A 20,486-nucleotide genomic window follows, 5' to 3' on the forward strand; every position below is an offset into this window, starting at 1 on the left:
CTTATGTGCCTTTGTAGTAAACATGCCAATAAAAGTAGCACGTGATCTGTCTGAACATATGCAGCACAATCACAGATCCCTGCTGCCAAATCTGCTAGACATATATTCTCAAATGCTTCCAGAAGCCTTCAGCCAACCAGCAGGTGTTGCATTTGTCAAAACAGTGTGCTGCAGCCCAATCTCTCAGCAATTACTGCATAAATGAATGTGTTCAGATTTTCTGCTGTACATCCATTGTTGCATTTCCATTGTATTTGACATGCAGTAGTTTTTATTAACCCTTTGTTGGCACAACAGTAACAGCTACCACATCTATTCTTTTCTAGTACAGATATATGGGATATATAATGTTAAATATGCACAGCCACACCCTGATGCAAAAACATTCTATAAATATACAGGTATGGGACCTGTTATCCAGAATGCTCTACAAAAAAATATGTAAATATAAAATAAACCCAATGGGATTGTTTTGCCTCCAATAAGGATTAATTATATCTTATCTGGGATCAAGTACAAGGTACTGTTTTACTATTTACCATTGTTTTATCATTTTTAAAAATTAGAATTTTTGATTAAAATGGTGTCTATGGGAGATGGCCTTCCTGTAATTTGGAGATTTCTGGATAACAGGTTTCCAGATAATGGATCCAATACCTATGAAATTGGCAAATTCTGGAATGATTTATATAAACACACCTGCTCTGCCCTTCACTTCTGGTTACACCAGAGATTGCAGGGTTGGGCACAGGTATAGATATCATCCGTCTCTCATTGCATCATGATCCCACCCCCAAAATCAAAGACCCCTTCACGCAAACACTTCCGCTCAGCCAGTATAGTAACATAGTAACATAGTAAGTTGGGTTGAAAAAAGAGTTCAACCATAATGCCTATATATAACCTGCCTAACTACTAGTTATAAAAGAAGCACTTGATTTATTTCATAGTAACAGGTCAAGACTGGGATTTAAAATAGGCTCTGACAGATGCCCAAACAGCCCCTTTACCAGCCCACTATATTGTGACTATCTATGGCATCGTACAGCAGCTCCTCTGGCATTTGCCACAGATTGCCAGTCTTGTCCTGCATAGTAACATGGGCAAAGCTGGTTTCAATTTTCCATCATTAGAATAATCTACAATAAATCACTTAATGGCCAATCCCCACAAAAATGTGAAACTAAATATTGTTTTTTTTCAGACATATAGTAACAAAAATATTAATCACAGTGGAGGTGGACAAAGAGTCACAGATACCGATACAATTCAAATGGCACTGTACTTACTGCACCAGCCTAAAGTTTCAGCATCTCAATAGCATCAATGATTTCAGGACTTCAAACATACAGGCACAGGAGCTCCCCATCTTGTAAAGTGTCTGCGACACTCACATGCTCACTGTGCTCTGAGCAGCTGTTGGGGAGCTTAGGGGTTGTAGCAAATTATCAAGCAGAAAATGAGGTTTGTTTGTCATATTAGGTGATGCTACAGGGCTGATTGTTAAATTCTGATGCTGACTACTCTGGTTTCCGAGGTGACATGTAGTAATTATCTACTAATTAGTCTTATATTGTGACATATAAACTTTATATATACAGTATATCGGTCGCTAGACTCAGCAACTGACAGCACCACAGAGCATGTGCAGGGAATGAGCAGAAAAGAAGATGGGGAGCTACTGGGGGCATCTTCAGAGATACAGATCTTTCCTGCTAAAAGGTTGTGGTTGCCTTCGGCTGGTACACAAGGCCAAAACATAATGTACAACATTTCTGCCCTACCTCTTTAGTAAGGCCACAGTCTTCTCCCCACTGTTTCTAGATTTTAATTGTTAAACCAGTAAGTCACCGCTCACTCTAAAGTAATCTAACCAGTAGTGAAAGAGTTAAAAGTGGATAATACACTAGCTGCTGTTGCTATAGGCACTGATCTAATTCTCCCTACAGGGATTTCCCATAGTAACACGGAGCACAAGAGAATTAAGGGACATTTCAAGCCAATGTCAGAAGCAAGCTTATGCCTATAGGCCAGAAGTCAATGAAACATAATAATTCTATTGGGGGGCTAACAGCACCCTTTAAATAATTTAAATAATTGTCTAGTCTTATCTTTAATATTGGCTTATCATGCGGAATTATTCATTGTATATGAAGCTAAATTCAGTTAAAAAGCTCTGTAGCTATTGTTATGCTCTTGCAAGTTTATGGATTTATTTTCTAATAATCAGTGTTGGAGATTTGGATGGTCCCAGGACCTAAAGTAGGTTGGGGCCCCAAACTGACAGAGCGAATTTATGTAATTTGCGAACATCTTATCTGCCATCCTCCAGCTGTTGGTAAACTTCCTATAGCTATGGTGGGATGATAGATGCACTTGATGTATAATAAAATAAAATTATCTGTTCTGACACATAGCATGTACTGGGTACTAAATTAACCATATTTAAGCCAGGTAAATAAAAGTTACTTATAATAATTATAATCATACTTAATGTCAATTGTCCAGAGCCAATATTCACAGGATTACCAGGATCATTAACAAACTTGCCTCCCAGATTCCCATATCTCCCCCCACTCTATCTAGATAAAACTCTGCTACTAGGCTTTGCTCTTATGTATGACAGAATCAGCTACTCTTTTTTTTTTTTTTTTAATCCGTAGAATGCCTGCCCATTAAGTAAATTGGCCAATGCACTAATTCAGAAGATCTGAAAAATGCACTGAGCAAGGCTGAGTGGAGACTGGTGAAGTCCTGTAAAAGGCATAGGGTTTTTGTTGCTCTTTGCTAAAGATTCAAAGTTCTGCCTGGCAGGGTAAGAACTAGATAATGGCTCCTATACAAAGGTGGAACCTGAAGTTCCTGAAGATTGGTCACTTTTCTCCATTATAAAGGAAGCTAGCAGATGTAGTGCTGAGCCTGCCTTTTCTCCCTAAAGGAAATTACATTGTTCCTAGAGCAGAGCACATTTCGTGACAGATTTATTTTCATTTCTTGACAGCATATATGATATTTGAGAGTGCAAGCTGTTTTCTAAAAACCAAGATGAGCAATAGTTTTCCTGCCTCTTTGAGAGTAGAAGGCAATGCAGTCTGTGCTGCTGCAGGTACTGTAAGTGCTGTTTGTAATTCATCTATTTAAACACATTTTTTTGTTTAGAATTTTCTAATTTAGTATTTAGAAACTGTCTGTGACCTTTGGGGGCAAATTTATCAAAATGTGGGATCAAAGCTCACCACAGAAAAATTCACCAACTTCTTATTCATTTCTATGGGATTTTTACAAGTGTATTTATCAATGGGTGAAAGCTAGAAAGGAACAAGCAGTGCAGAAAAAAGAAAGGAACAGACAAATACTGCTTTCAACAGCAGTTTCATTTACAAATTATATTAAAACTCCTGAAATGTTTAATTTATATAGGGCGGAGTAAGGGTACCATGAGGCACTGGGAGACACCTGCTTGTCGTTTGGTATAGTATGTTTGTAACTTTTTTGAAATGTTTTGTAAATTGAGCCAATAAATGGTTGTTTGTTTCACTGATTAATTGTTAAGCAATTATCTATATATTCATGACCTATCAGTGGGATATAACTTTAGATTCTCTTTCTCAGTCTAACAATTTTGCTATATACTTAAAATCAGCTTAAAATTGCATCTTCTTCATTTTGCAAAAATACATTTTTGGGGTGGACATCCCCTTTAAAGGTTGACTTAAATATGCCCTTTTCATAGTTAATAGATAATATGGTTAAATATGAAGGCTTTGTTTTATAGCTGCCCAAATCATTCTTGTCATAAACCAGGGCCATCTCCAAGACTACTACTACTGTCCTCCTCTACAGGTGAGCTATTTGCTCCTTTTCTTCATCTCAATGCTATGTGCCACTTCTAAGTGGGGTTAAGTATAAGTCTTTTGTTGAGTGATCCAGAACAAGGTTGCAAGAGGGATACAAATTGTTCAAATACCAGGCAATACAGAAAACAATGCAGAGAACAGCTTGGTTCTGTTAAGAGAGAAGGAAAGGTAAAAATCACTGGGGGGTACCAAATGTTAGGCATTGTAAACGCTTACCTTTTACTCTGGGCTGATGCTCCTGTTAGCAGAAAACTGCACTAACCTGGGATAGCCAGCGTTCCTCTTCCCTCTCTTTTTTACCTTCAGGATGTTCAGTAGAGTAAAAAGGCAAGGTTTTTTGTTAAAGTTCCGCTTTTCACTTACTGCACATGGGCAAGAGGCGAGAAGAAAGAATAAGGATAAGAATTGCTGGCTCACAGCTACCCGAGGATGGTGCAGTTTTCCTCTAACAGCCCAGGGTAAAAGGTAAATGATTACAATCACTGGGGGGGATGCCTAGCAGACAGGGTTTTATCCGTAATTTGGATCTCCATATCTTAAGTCTACTAAAATACATTTAAACATTAAATAAACCCAATAGGATTGTTTTGCCACCAATATGGATACTAGCAGCTTAGTTATCATTGATTACCATGCACTGTCTCTACTGTACTGTACTATGGGAGATGAACTTTCCATAATTTAGATCTTTCTGGATAACAAGTTTTCGGATAAGGGATCTCATACCTGTAATTATAATTAATTAACTAGCAATAGTCTTATTGCTGTTTCGGTTGTTATGGGCTATTTCTCAGAGCAATTCCCAAGTCTCAGTTGAGTTTTAAGCATTTTGACTGCCTCATGTTTGTACCAAGAGAATGATATGGCGAAGCGCAGTGTCCACAGCCTCCCCAAAACTCACTGAAATCTTCAGGATTGCTCTGGCACAGTATTTATATAGTGAGAATACCAACAGAACTAAAAGAGTATATTTCATTTTTAAACTGTCATACCACAGGTTAAAATGGTTTTAGGGTGATCTTCCATACTATGTTCCAGTATATGTCATTCAAATTTCCTATGTCCCTTTATGATACTGCAACTACCTTGATACTGCAAGCACACTGTGTGCAACCCTGACACCCACAGAACCATTAGCTAACCCATTATTAGAGTTTTTACTGTAAAGCTGGCCACACACGTGGCGATTTTCGATCTTCTGCACGAAAGATCCTTTCAACCCTCCAGTCACGTTCAGGGCTGAATCATCAGATATGGAGGTAGAAACAATAGGATTTTACCTCCTTCTGCCAATTCAGCCCTGAAGGTAGATTTTGCTCAGGTGCCTTCAATGGTGTCCGATCAAAATCTTTTAACCCGCCCGATCGGTGAGTCGATATCCACAACCTTCTGCGATATTGGTCGCCTTGACAAATTGCCATATACGCACCGAATATCGCAAGAAACGAGGTTTTGTACGATATAATCGGTGCGTGTATGGCCAGCTTTAGCCATAGGTAGCACATTGGCTAAATTGATAGCGGAGACTGCCCTGGGAGTGTAAGCTCCACTGAAGCAAAGACTGATGTGAATTATGTACAGTATAATCTCTGTAAATCTTTGTATACATGTGTTGGCGCTATATAAATAACAGATAATAATAAGCTAACACTCTGTTACTTCCGTCATAGCCAAAATGAACACAAGCCAAAAACTAATTTTCTATAAAAAAGCAGCAAAAGAATGATGTAACCTTTATAAAATGTGTAAACTTGGGCTCTCAAGAGATTTAAAAGTCTTGGGAAAGTTCAGCTCAGTGTTAAGTGATTTATATTAAAGTGTGTAAAATGTGTGTTAAAGTAGCAGAGTGACAAAAGAATGTATAACACTGTATATAAAATGGCTCTGCAACCTGCTGCTCTCCAGCTGCTGCCAAATATGAACTCCAAGTGGCCAATATACACTGTGTTGGACTGAGATGGCAGGGGCCCACCAGAAATCCCTGGACCATGGGCCCACTCTCAAAACTTAAATTTCTCCTCTGCTCCTTCAAATTCTTTATCATAGTCTCCTTTTTCTACATGCTACATGCATTCTTTCATCTATTAAGCTTCCTTGTTTCCATACAGAAATAGGGAATGACCATGAAATAGGCTAAATAGTTAGAAGCAGGAGGGCCCACTGACACCTGGGCCAGCCGGGAGTTTTCCTGATATTCTGGTGGGCCAGGTATAGAATCCATTATCCGGAAACCCGTTATTCAGAAAGCTCCAAATTACGCGAAGGCCAACTCCCATAGACACCATTTTAATCACTATGTGGCAGTATGAAAGGAAATAAGGGTGAGGGCTGAAATGGAATAACCTTGTAAGATTACAAAATGTTTTTTCTACATTCCTAACCCTTTGATAAGCAAAAGGGACACCTTACCATATGTTTGACTGCAAAGGATGGCTTCAACCCATATAGTTTTAAAAAATCTTTTCAGTGAGGTATATGTAAAACTCTCAATTGTTTGTGCATCAGAAATCCAAACCATGTAAAGCCTAGGAAAAGTAAGTTTCATTAAAATGAGACCCTGTGAGGGGTTGGGGGCATAGTTTCCTCTGTCTGAAAGGATAATCCCCACTGTCCTTTTTTATACAAGAGAGCACTTTGTTAGCCTTAGCAGACCCTGCCTTACACTACATAGAGTTTCACAGTAAGTTATCCACAATAACACCCAAAACATCCTCATTTATTGTATAACTAGCATTCATGTTTTTAACCTCATTTTCCACTTTGCAGCTCAGTTCTCCAGTCAAGTAAAATCTTTCTGCAAAGCGGCATCATCCTGCATAGAACTAAGGCTAATGCCACACAGGGCTGATTCACATTTATCTGCAGCCTCTCCCTCTCCCATATTAGCCTTCTCCTGTGACTACACATGAAGCCACTGCATTAGCCTGGGTGCAGGGACATAGACATAGTTACATAGGGTTGAAAAAAGACCAAAGTCCATCAAGTTCAACCCTTCCAACTAGCACACACAACCTATACTTACCAATCTATACTATCACATACATAAACTATATATACAACCATTAATACTAACTGTGGATATTGGTATCACAATAGCCTTGGATACTATGCTTGTTCAAGAACTCATCCAGGCCCCTCTTAAAGACATTAACAGAATCTGCCATTACAACATCACTAGGAAGGGCATTCCCCAACCTCACTGCCCTCACTGTGAAAAACCACCTACGCTGCTTCAAATGTAAGCTCCATTCCTCTAATCTAAATGGGTAGCCTCTGATGCGTTGATCATTTTTATGGGGAAAAAGAACACCCCCTATCTGCCTATAATCCCCTCTAATGTACTTGTACAGAGTAATCATGTCCCCTCGCAAGCACCTTTTTTTCCAGAGAAAACAACCCCAACCTTGACAGTCTAACTTCATAGCTTAAATCTTCCATCCCCTTTACCAGTTTAGTTTCACATCTCTGCACTCTCTCCAGCTCATTAATATCCTTTTTAAGGACTGGAGCCCATAGTTACGCTTTCGGCATCGAAATCCGCTCCATGTGCCTGCACCTGGGCCAACACAGTGGCTGCGGGTGCAGGCACAGGAGAAGGCAGATGCTAGCGCAGGGGCTGATTCTCAGCTTGCATTTATCTGCAGGCTGAAAATCAGCCCTGTGTGGCAGTAGTCTCATAGTTTTATTTTAATAAAAAAGAGGCAGTCAGTTCTCTTCCAGGTCTGTTTCTTTTTCTGTTACACTGGTTCAAGAGTCAGAACATGTTGTGCAGAGAGCAGCAATTACATTAACAAATCATTTTAAAAGCACTGAAAAGTGTAAGACAGAGTACAATAAAGGGCAAAGTAATTCTAACATACTCAATATAGTATGTCACTTAATTTTATATTGTAAGACAGAAGAATCTTGACTGGCCTCTAGGATCTCAAATCTGGCCATTTTAACTCACTACAGCAAATCCTTTACTTCTGACCCCATGTTTAAAATGACCAGCTGTGTTGTACATTGTGTTTATTCATTAATAACAGAATAAGTCAACGATTTCCTGATAAAGCAGATAATTACAGTAGCATAGAATCTCTAGCCAGGTGCCAGATACCACAACATCACCACCAAGGCGCCATCTGAAGGGCCCAATCATTTACAATACAAACATGAGCTCAGCTGTTACTAAACTGTAAGGGCTCTGGCACACGGGGAGATTAGTCGCCCGTGACAAATCTCCCTGTTCGCGGGCGACTAATCTCCCCGGATTGCCATCCCACCGGCGAAAATGTAAGTCGCCGGTGGTATGGCACACGCTGCGCAGGCGATTTCAGCAAATCGCCGAAAATGCATTGCGAGGCAACTTCGACGATTTGCCGAAATCGCCTGCGCAGCGTGCGCCATCCCACCGGCAACTTACATTTTCGCCGGTGGGATGGTAGTTCGGGGAGATTAGTCGCCCATGACAAGGGACGTGTGCCAGAGCCCTAACTCCACTCTTTTGGGCTCTTTTGTTCTATGCAAAAAAACTGTGGCCCTACACTGAATGGGTCCCTAACCTCCTACTCTAAGTAAATAGTTAAAGTTGATAATCTCTCAGCTGGGAAGATATGGAAGCCATGGCTGGAGTCTCCAGCAACTGTTACCCAGAATACTTCTATGCACTCTCCATCCTTTACTTCCCTCCCCCTCCTTTTCCCCTCTCTCTTTTCTACCATACTCCTTGTTTATAACAAAATTTATCAAAAGTTGTATATTAAAAAAAACTATAACTCCCTGCAGCCCAGACGGAGTTTGATTAAGAAGATGCTGAGAGCCAACAACAGATGGAAATAGCAGACTGGAGAGCTCTAATAAAAAGCACGATCTTACTGTGTGCCTAAATTGAAGATACATTTGGGGGCAAGGCAATGCTGATAGTGACTTTTAAAAACTTAGGTTACTGTACTTAGAGACAGATGCATCTTAAAGGGCAACTTAAAACTTGTACAGGACTGACAGGATTTTTTCTAACACTGTGTTTTACATATCATTATCTGTATTAATGGTCACTGTACAAAACAAAGCCCTACAAATGTTGCTGAACTATAATTCCCACCATTACCCAGCACCATTTGGCTGTTAGCAGGATGCTGCAGTTGCAGATCTACATCTAGAGTGTTATGTATTTTCCATTACTGCTATAAATCCATTTATTTATTTCCCTTTCTCAGTATAATCATGTAATCAGTAACAGCATCTAGAGCACTAAATTTATTGTGAGTGGTAGTACCATTTTTTCTATGCAGGGACCTTTATCTGTGGGGTTACAGAGTAATAAGAGCTTTATCCTCATTTGTGACACCTACTGCGGGCTTGCCCATACAGTGCACAACCTGGGTACTTTCCAACGAATAGTGTTGACATTTACCAGGTAGGTAGGTGCTAATGAATCTGGAAATGAAGCAAAGTGGCCATATTTATCAAGTGAAGCTTCCCCACCTGCAGCCTTGGGTACCAGTTACGCATTATTCACGTCATCCTATTAGTAACAAGCAAGGTTTAGCTAATCCCTTTTTCTGATACAAATACTACTGGATTTTGTATGAATGTGTAAAACACCCACAGCTGCATATGGCATTTTTTTTTACGCTGAAAGAAACGTGTGTTTGTGTGCAGTGGGTATAAATTTTACAATGCCAAAACATTTGAATTCATTATTAACCTGTACCCTGAGTAACACGCCATTACTGAGATAAGGATTTCACTATTCAAATTTCTAACAGCCATAAATGGTGGAAATGGGTTATGAGAATATTTTGGAGCACCTCCATATTGTGCACACCAAATAAAATATATGTCTTGCTGCTTTACTGTTAAATACTTGCTCCAAGAAAATGATCACTTATATATTTTATGAAATATGTAGGCAGGTGCCCAATGCAGCGATCAGGGAGTGCCAGAACAGTACAGTGTAAATGCAGTGTAATGAAGCTTAAACCTGCTGGAAGTGTATGAAGCATGTGACACTTTATTTTATGAATGCGTGCATTTGCACTGTACTCTACTGCATTTATTTTCCTTCAAGGCAATAGTATCAGTCTGTAGGCCTGCAGGGTTTTTTTGCCCCCAGTTTGTATATGCTATTCCCAAAGGAAGGGCCTGTGGCAATGCAGATAGTCTTAGGTCCCTATCTATGGGGCAAATATATAAATCATGTATGCCTATTCTGCGACCCTCCAGTTGCTGTGGTAATGCTGAGAGCTGCACCATAAAAACAGCTGGAGGGCTGCTCTGAGATTATTACTAATTGATTTATACTTACCCCCCTGTAGCACTACTCTAGACATATAATTTTTGTGCACTACGCTAAAACCAAGATTACAGGTTCCCTTTAAATTCCCCAGTAAGTGAGCCCAAATCCGTAGGCACCAATTACATACTGAGCTTTGTCACAGGTAATATAATAAAAAGCAAAGCACAAGTAGCCATCGGACTGATGCATGCCTAGTGTCTTTTGGCACAGCGCCTGTTACTGGTTCTGTATAGCAGTAGGAGCCCTCTATAGTCAGTGACCTTAGGAGACTGCACATATGAGAGGCATCAAGTCTCCACAGGAGAACATCCACAGCCTGAGCTGCCTTAGTATTTGTGAAAAGGTTGATTGATGCTCTCTTGGGAATGGGCACATCACAATATTTCCATGTGGCTCATACAGAGAATTGATGCCCTGAGAGGTTTAAGTTGGGTATGGAGCTTGTGCAAAGGGTTGCCTAGGTTTGCTTATTATTAATCTGATCCATTAGTAGTGAAAAAAACTGGTGTGGATCTGAGCATTTATCTACAGTGGCTATACAGATGTTGCTGAACTGCAACTCCCTGTACCATGGGAAAGCGAATACTGGGAACATCTAGTTCAACAGCAGCTGGAAAGCCACAGGCTTCAGATCTTCTGTTTTCCCAGCTCCGTCTCTGGTAACTGGACGTTTCTTTGCCCAACTTACACAAAGATGCGAAATCCCAACCAACCAAAAGCCCTGGCAGCCCCCTCCCCCACCCCAATCTGCTAGGGCTTTAAATCACAAGCGGTGACACATCCCCATCCATAGGGTGACAAAGCCATCCCAGGGATACGGCATGAGAGGCGACCAAACACCAGTCTGGAAAAAAAAGAGCTGCACTGGGCACTGCCCACAGAGGGGGCACCAGCAGATGAGAGGCAGACAGCGAATGGCCGCTCCTGCAAGGTGACAATGGTACAGATCCCCGCAATACAGTCAATTCACACCTAGTTCAGCAGCAAGGAAAACTGCACGTTATTTTATTCTTCCTCAGCAAAACAGCGGCTCCGCTTGCCATCCATCCCCCAATTACATGATCCCAATACCATACACAGAGATCGCAAGAAACCCTCCAGCTTCCCAGGATGGATTGATTTGGAGGCGGTGTCACCTAAAGGCCCGGCCCTCCCCCCTGATCAATGCAATATTAAGAGAAAAGCTAATGAGTAAGTTACCTTCATATCATTGATGATGGCCTGGAAAAGACCTCCCAGTGCCCCACACTCCTTATCCACTGACTCCATGGTGAGTCCAAAGCTGCGGGTTAGCACAATCCACAGGACCCACAGGAACCCCCCTAAGAGAAGGGGGTCACAATCCAGCTTCCACCCCAATCTGGTTTGGATCCAGATGGGAGATCAGAGCGTGAAAAAAGACAGTGAATTCCAGAGAATCCAGAACTGTTGGGACCTCCTCCCCTGTGAATCAATGTCACCCACCTCCCCCCACCCCCTTCTCCCTCCACTTGTTATTTCCCCCTGTTGAGTCTTTTCTAGTTGATGTCAGTTTCAGCATTCAGATGCCCCACGTCCAGGGGGGAAACGAGGCAGACACAACCTCCCACAATCATATCTGCACAGGGGAGGGGGGAGAGCAGTGAGCCTGGCTCCTAGGAAAGGCATTGACCAAAGCACTGAGAATGGGGGGAACAAGACTAGGCACCAAGACAGCAGTGCTAATCCCGGGGAGAAGCAGGCGAAGTGCTACAGCCCTTTGGTGCTGGCTGAGAGGCTGCAGTGCAGCAGAGAATCGGCAGACTGGGGAGAGGGGAGGTGAGAAGGGGAGGAACACAGATCTGTCACATGGAGGGAACGAGGGAGGGACCGAGTGAGGATGACTGTGGGAAATCAAAGCTGAAGGCAGAAAAGGTTCTCATGTATTGGGAATCAAACAAACTGCAAGCGCTTTGAAATAAAAATCGCAAAACTTTATTCGTAATGAGCGACAGGTTTGGCTTTTAAGCCCACCCGCCCGGGTGCTGCGGGTTAGCGACTATCCCTGTCTGCACTGGTACCGCTCACCGTTATCTTTATTCGGCAACATATGGGAAAGTGTGAGGTGCTACTGAAGGACTGAGTAGGTACCGGCCAGCCCTGGGAGCGACAGTTACACAGGCGATTTCTATGGCCCCGCAGTGTGACATGAGTGTGAGGTGCTGCTCTGCCCGCGGCGTCACACAAACTTGCACTTCTACAACTTTCTTCATATTCTTAGTCCAGCAAATGGAATAACTATAGTGATTACATTCAGAACTTAACTGAAGTTTAATTTGACTTATTTTTATAAATCACCTCGGAAATAGTATATTTTAAAAATGTAGACTTCCAATCAAATTGATTGTAATATGGATATTATCCCTTATTTATATAGTGCCAAAAAAATTTGCAGCACTTTACAAAGATTATACATTATTCACATCAATCCCTTATAATCTAAGGTCCCTATCATATACACACATACACACTATGATCAGGAGCAAGTTCACCTGCCTGTATGTTTGGAGTGTGGGAGAAAAGCTTTGATATTGCAAGGTATTGTTCACAGAACCCTTTGCTATAAAATTTCGTGTTTTAGGTAGGATTGGTGCTTCATGAGAATGGCCAAAGGCAGAACTACCGTTAGGGCAGCAATGGCACTATACACACAGATGTTAGCTGCTGATTTGGCTCCTTCAGTAGAGCCAGCAGTTTTTCTTTGTGTGTATGGGACACTCTAATGGGCCTACTAGGGTTGCCACCTGTCCTGTTTTCGGAAGGGCTGCGCTGGTCAAAACCTCCTGCCTAGTTTTCCAAATTAGGAAAACCGGGCAGGACTCAGTAACAGGCGATCGGCGCCATAGCATTAGCCTTAATATCAGAATTATCAGCTAAGATGGAATTGAACTTTGGGTGCAAATAGCATTCAGGGAGAAAGGATTTGGACATTTCTTTTACACATCTTCCCCAAGGAATTCTTATGAAACTAAATGATAATGGTAAAAAAGCTTATAAGTTGGCCACATAATATTTTTTGGAAAAATGTATGTGTCAGAGAATGGTCATTATAACACAGTTAATTTTCATCAGAACATAAGAGAATACAGGTTATTACTCTGACCTGAATGATTCAGTAATTTGGATCTCCATACCTTAAGGCAGTTATCCCCAACCAGTGGCTCAGAAGCAACATGTTGCTCACCAACCCCTTGGATGTTGCTCCCAGTGGCCTAAAAGCAGGTGCTCATTTTTGACTTTCTGGTAAGGAGCCGAGTTTTGATTGCATAAAAACTAAGTATAACACCAAACAGAATCTCCTGTTGGCTGCCAGTCCACTTAGGGGCTATTAAGTTGCCAATTATAGCTCTCATTGGTACCTACAGGAACCTTTTTCATGCTTGCATTGCTCTCCAGCACTTTTTCCATTTAAATGTGGCTCACAAGTATAAAAGGTTGGGGATCCCTGCCTTAAAGGAAAAAGAAAGTCAAAATCACTTGGGGGTGCCAAAATGTTAGGCACCCCCGAGTGACTTTGACCACCTACCTTTTACCCCGGGCTGGTGCCCCTGTGAGGAGGGAACAGCACAAGCCCGGGGTAGCTGCCGGCGCTTCCTTCTTCCTGATTCGCTGCGCGCGCATGCGCAGTAGAGTGAAAAGCCGAACTTAAACATTAAAGTCGGCTTTTCACTCTACTGCGCATGCGCCCACCGCTGGCATTCCAGCAACGGAAGCCGGAAGAAGGAAGCGATCCGCTCCAGGTGCCCCGGGTAAGTGGTTAAAGTCACTTGGGGGTGCCTAACATTTTGGCACCCCCAAGGGATTTTGGCTTTCGTTTCCCTTTAAGGCTATTAAAAAAAAATGTAGACATTAAAAAAGCTGATAGAATTGTTTTGCCCACAATATGGGTTCATGCAGCAAAGTTGGGATCAAGTACAAGGTACTGTTTTATTATTACAGAGAAAAACGAAACCATTTTTGAAATTTTTAATTATTTGCTTAAAATAAAATCTATGGACGGTGGCTTTCCTGTAATTCAGAGCTTTCTGGATAAAAGGTTTCTAGATAAGGGATCCCATACCTGTAGTAAGGTATAATGCATTTACTGGTTATACTCTTAGGTCATTAGACTCTGTGTCACTGCATGTGATACTTTTATTACTATTCATGTGCATTAGTGTATAGGAACCTGCAGGCAGTGAGTCCTATGTGCACCATATTACAAATGCCAGCATTAAGGGGAGCGTTTGATCTCCCTGTGGAGCAAACATTATATGTGTTTCTCTTTAGACTTAATCTTGTATTCCCTGGAGAGTGCCAGCTGTTAGAGCCCTTAAATGAGTTTGTATTGGAATGCCCAGTTTAAAAACAGAGTGTGGCAACGACAGAGTAGCTCATTTCGTGACAGGCTGCAATTCCTCTGCACTAATCTCCGCTGCAGAAGTTAAATGTAGGGCACGCCATGGAATATTGGTATCTGAAGCTTTTTGTATCTGTAGGGTTCCCCAAAATTTGGGTCCCTTAGGATGGTTGCCCCCACGATAGACCCCAAGGGAGGGTAACACTTTGGTAGTGGGATACCTTGGGTGGTTGGCACTATAAGGGTTAACAGGGATTTAGCTTCCCTGCAGTTCAATAGTTAGGCCACAGGGTGCACACAGTATATAAGGCTGTGCAGCCATGTGCCTTCAGGTCTTTCAGCCTGGGACCCCTCTTGGATAAGAGGTGAACAACAGGTTAGAGTTAGACAGAGAGAGATTTGTTATAGACCACTCTAGGAGTGGGAGACAGGCAAGCTAGCTGGGCAGTGTGGCCCCGACAGGAGGTGTAATGGATTAAGATCCACCAGCACTCATAGCTGGAGTCAGGGTATAAAGTGCTAAGTATAGGAGATTAGCCTAATCCAGGGGTATCTAAGTGGAAGTACCGGGGTGAGGTCTGCTGAGGGGGTGTCCGCTTGGCGTGTAGTACCGGGAAGTGCCCTAGAGAGGGGCTTCTGGCGAGAAGTACCGGAGGGAACCCCTAAAGGGAATCATCTGGCGTGTAGTACTGCTAATATCCCGTGGAGAGAGGGTCTCTTAAGGAAGATGGGAGTATACCCTGACTGCCTCATTGCTCCTGTATGCAACCTGCCTGTCTAATACATCTGTACAATAAATAAGTTCCACTGGTTCAACATCTATCCAGTGTCCTGTCTCTGCATATCTGGAGGATCCACCTGCCTGGTAAGCAACTACCCCAGGGAGGGGGCAAGGTGCCAGGAGTGCTGGGAGTCCCCACACTGCAGTACAGTATCAAGGTCCCAGGAGGGGAGTTATAGTTCATTCTATCCCTATCCTGGGTGGAGGCACGCCAAAGTACAAAGTAATAGCTGTTCCCCAAAGTAAGCGGGGCTCAGGACTCCTGAAAGCGCCAAGTATAGTGACATATCAGCAGGTAGTGCCACATCTAATCATAAAGTGGGCTACATTTGGAGGCACTGCTGAGATCTACGAAACAGCAGCAAAAGAACAGCAAATACAGTGCAGAAGGGCCATAACAGCATTGGGGCCTAGTGTGATTTGGGAAGCCTGACCTCCGTATGGGATAAATTTTGGGCACCCTGAATCTGTATCCAGTGAGGGATAATTGGCGCCAAAAGAGCAGAGGAGTTGCCCTGGGCCAATCAGATTGCAGGCTTGTGGCGCCAAACAGACCCGGGAAATTCCGTGGGAAGCCCCGTGAGGGGGAGGAGGCAGAACATTCCTGATTGTGGGGGCCGCCCCTTAGAGCGTTTAGCCAACCGTGTGGCTGAAAAAGTGCGCCAAAGTGAGAAGGGCGCGACTTGGCCGGTGACGTCACCGCGGCCATTTTGGAACTTTGCCAGAGTGTGTCTGACTGAGCTGTAGAGAGGAGCTGCGCACTTTGCCAACAGCAAACACCAGCATGCCTAATTTGAGTAAGCCGTTACCACCTGGGCAGGAATTACTAACCCCTGCTGGGGCACGGAGGCGAATGGCAGTGCGGCTACGCGACACTGGCCGAAGATTTATGTGGTCCGGCTGTTTTGCTGAAATGGAGGTGGATGATACCTTACGCTGGATGGTACCCCTGTGCGGGGGATGCGAGGTGGAGTCATTTGGCTCCATGAAACATCCGGAGGCAATCTGCGCTACCTGCGACCGACCTTTCTGGAGTGGGCCTTTTGGGGCCGGGCCCAGAGGAGCCCAAGTAATCGAAGTGGAGGCCCTCGCCGACGCATGTGAGGAACTTTCCCTCAGTGAAGAGGAAGAGGGGCCCCTGGAACCGTATGCCGTCACCGCGGACCCCAATCTGGAGGGGGATCCGGCAGAGCGTGAGGTCGACCGGGATGAGGCCTGCGCTCCCGCCCACACTGTACAAGGCACTACACAGGCGGTGGTAGCAGCGGCCGAAGAGGTGAGTGAACGGGGGGCCCAGAGTGATGTGTGGGTAGCCCCGGAACCACCTGCTGAGGGGGAGGTACGCAGATCCACCTTACCCAGGGCCCGAAAACACCGGGGGAGGCCTAAGAAGAATAAATATCAGGGGGAGCGGGACCAAGCGTGGGCTGAGGCAATGGGGCCCCCATCCCCTGTACCATCCGAGTCGGGACTTGATGAGGTTTTGGCACCACCATCTTACCTGCAGAGCCTTAGGGATAAACCGGCCAGCAGGGCACCGCCACCTTATTGTCAGAGGGGGGTCTGCTCCCTCAGTGAATATACAACTGGGGCAGAGGAATCCGCTGATGAGGCTGGGGAGAGTGTAAGGGCTATGGCCGGCTCTCCACGCAGTTTTGTGCCCCCTCCCCGAGTTAGTGCTGAGGAGGAGAAGTACTTTTGGGTCTTACCTGGCCAGGCAGACCCGGCGGTTTTTCGCTCAGTATCCCGGATACAAAGGGTGTTAAATTTTCGGGTCCACATGCTGTGGGGCTACTTTCTCCCATATGCACCGGTATGGGTCTATGACAAACTTGAGCACATGATGGAGGAGTGGGTAATAGAGGATATTCAAAGAAAAGAAAAGATGCCCCTCAACATCCTAAATTCTGCTGATAGGGCCAAACGGCAACAGGCCTGGAAACATGTGCGCGCCCGGGAAAAAGAATGGTGGTGGGGCCGCACGGTGCTCAAACATGCCGTCCAAAGTTGTGGGAAGCACAATCCCAAACCGAGGTATTTCAGCATAGAACACACCTTGCCAGATGGGGGGAAGGTAGAGAAGCCTCACCCGCGTTATTACACCTCCTATGATGATGTAAAGAGTAGGTTCACTTACATGGTGTGAGGAGGACTCTCCCAAGGTGAACTATGTCTAAATTTCTGTTTAGTGGAGGCCTGGACTGCCTGCCACTTCTCCCAACAAAGGGAGCTGCTGTTCAGTTGGAGGGGTTTGCCCCCACAGAGTTCTGACCCATGGAGGGTATTGCAGCTGCCGGCTGGAGCTGCCCAGTTAAAGCATCCCCACCCGTTGGTGGAAGACCCCTGGAGGTGCTGATCACCTGGGGGTATGGATTCCCTCACGGAGGAGGGGGAAGGAGCACAGGAGGAGCCGTTCAATAAAATTCTTTTTGTTTTTGAGAGATAATTGTCCTGTGCATTTCTGAGTATATGTGTGCAATTTCTTACAGGGAAAAGACTCTCTGGGACTTATACCAAGACTTTGAGGGTGGTGGGAAAGGTAAAATTGTGTTTACTTTTTCCTTCCCAGGTAATACAGGTTTCTGCGCAGACACCGCGAGGAGCTGTGGAAGAAGTGATTTTGGTATAAGAAATGTTGGGTAAAATGTATATGGTGTGGTAAAAGGTATGTCAGCCGGGAGGTGACATTTTTCTTGTGGGGGGAGAATGTAGGGTTCCCCAAAATTTGGGTCCCTTAGGATGGTTGCCCCCACGATTGACCCCAAGGGAGGGTAACACTTTGGTAGTGGGATACCTTGGGTGGTTGGCACTATAAGGGTTAACAGGGATTTAGCTTCCCTGCAGTTCAATAGTTAGGCCACAGGGTGCACACAGTATATAAGGCTGTGCAGCCATGTGCCTTCAGGTCTTTCAGCCTGGGACCCCTCTTGGATAAGAGGTGAACAACAGGTTAGAGTTAGACAGAGAGAGATTTGTTATAGACCACTCTAGGAGTGGGAGACAGGCAAGCTAGCTGGGCAGTGTGGCCCCGACAGGAGGTGTAATGGATTAAGATCCACCAGCACTCATAGCTGGAGTCAGGGTATAAAGTGCTAAGTATAGGAGATTAGCCTAATCCAGGGGTATCTAAGTGGAAGTACCGGGGTGAGGTCTGCTGAGGGGGTGTCCGCTTGGCGTGTAGTACCGGGAAGTGCCCTAGAGAGGGGCTTCTGGCGAGAAGTACCGGAGGGAACCCCTAAAGGGAATCATCTGGCGTGTAGTACTGCTAATATCCCGTGGAGAGAGGGTCTCTTAAGGAAGATGGGAGTATACCCTGACTGCCTCATTGCTCCTGTATGCAACCTGCCTGTCTAATACATCTGTACAATAAATAAGTTCCACTGGTTCAACATCTATCCAGTGTCCTGTCTCTGCATATCTGGAGGATCCACCTGCCTGGTAAGCAACTACCCCAGGGAGGGGGCAAGGTGCCAGGAGTGCTGGGAGTCCCCACACTGCAGTACAGTATCAAGGTCCCAGGAGGGGAGTTATAGTTCATTCTATCCCTATCCTGGGTGGAGGCACGCCAAAGTACAAAGTAATAGCTGTTCCCCAAAGTAAGCGGGGCTCAGGACTCCTGAAAGCGCCAAGTATAGTGACATATCAGCAGGTAGTGCCACATCTAATCATAAAGTGGGCTACATATCTATTCCATGTGGTGCTAATATGGTGGCCACCTTGATTTGTTCTTTACCATTATATATAAAATTCATTATTTGTGAGCTTACACACAGATAGCAATTTTCCTATGCACTCTGACAAACAGCCTGTATGAGTTGTTTGCACTATGAAAACATGTTAGGCTGAGGAAGCACAACAAAAAAACATTTACAGTGAAACCTCAATTTTACATACCCTGCTTTAAAGTTTTCTCTCATTTTACAATTTTCTTGTGGTCCCTTCAACCAGGTCTGGACTGGGACACAAAATAAGCCCTGGCATTTCAAGTACACAGGGGCCCAAACAGCCCTCACCTGCCCACAAAATAGTGACTGTTAATGGCATCTTACAGCAGCCCCTTTGGCATTTGCCAGAATCCACAGATTGCCAGTTCAGGCCTGCCTTCAACATATAATGCAAAATGCATTTCCCAAATTTTACAAATAAATTGTAAAATCTATAAGAAAATAAATTGTGAAAATAAGCATTCACTACAGTTTAGTTGAACTGTTTATAGCAGGGATCCCCAACCTTTTTTATCCGTGAGCCACGCTTTAATGTAAAATGAGTTGGGGAGCAACATAAGCATGAGAGATGTTCATGAGGCTGCCCATAAGGGCTGTGATTGGCTATTTGGTAGCCCCTATGTGGACTAGGAGCCTACAGGAGGCTCTGCTTGGCAGTACAACTGGGTTTATGCAACCAAAACTTGCCTCCAAGCCAGGAATTCAAAACTAATCACCTGCTTTGAGGCCACTGGGAGCAACATCCAAGGGGTTGGGGAGCAACATGTTGCTCACGAGCCACTGGTTGGGGATCACTGGTTTATAGTGATAGTTTCCCTTTAGCACTTTTTTTTTTTTAACATTTAAATCTCTGTGTTCAGTGTATACAGTCATTTATTGTACACTACTGCGGCATATGTTGGCACTTTATAAATACATGTTAATGATAATAATAATAATTTATCATCAATCAATTTTTCCATTTGTTCTACTATTGGGTTTAGGTTATGTTTGACATAGTGCTTTTTACATGGACATTTTTACACATAGTAGAGCTTGTGCCATTGCTCATGCCACGGACTTCAAAGGCTTCCCCCGGGTACTAACCATACAGGCCAGATGTCATACTAGTAATACTTTGAGCATGGTCTGACATTAGCCTTACATGCTAGTAAAAGAGGCAAGGAGGGGATGTGGTCCAGAAGGTGTGGCAAGACATTACTGGGGCCAGCCCAACGTGCAATAATTGTCTTTCCATATATTTTTGGAAACCCGCTGTCTGTATAGAATGATGTCATAGGGTTTTCCCCTTCTGGAAAACTGGAAGATTTGGTGGCCATTTAAACGCTGCAGTAATTTGTCCCATAAAGAAGATGAGAACAATCGATCAGGCAGGAGGTGTCAACATTAGAGTAAGTAGGGGGACTGGGTTTCTAAACTGGGAGGAGACAATAACTGCATTGTATTTTGGGCTGCCCTTAATATTTTATAGAAAACCAAAGGGCTT

At 43.9% G+C, this 20,486-nt stretch overlaps 1 protein-coding gene across 3 annotated transcripts in view; it reads right to left on the reverse strand.

The window, feature by feature from the left end:
• The window catches only part of mtss1l (metastasis suppressor 1-like), a 68,306-nt gene extending 56,345 nt beyond the window's left edge, over positions 1-11,961 (reverse strand). For 2 of the 3 annotated variants that reach the window (XM_004914043.4, XM_002931687.5), the window contains exon 1: positions 11,338-11,958. In XM_004914043.4, coding sequence (XP_004914100.1) covers positions 11,338-11,406 — 69 coding nt within the window. In that variant the 5' untranslated portion in view covers positions 11,407-11,958. Of the gene's footprint in view, positions 1-11,337 lie in introns of all 3 variants that reach the window. The other variant, XM_031900833.1, reaches the window with a different exon arrangement.
• Positions 11,962-20,486: the final 8,525 nt, after the last annotated feature.

This window comes from Xenopus tropicalis, chromosome 4 (genome assembly GCF_000004195.4).
Source record: "Xenopus tropicalis strain Nigerian chromosome 4, UCB_Xtro_10.0, whole genome shotgun sequence".
In the NCBI taxonomy this organism is placed as follows: domain Eukaryota; kingdom Metazoa; phylum Chordata; class Amphibia; order Anura; family Pipidae; genus Xenopus; species Xenopus tropicalis.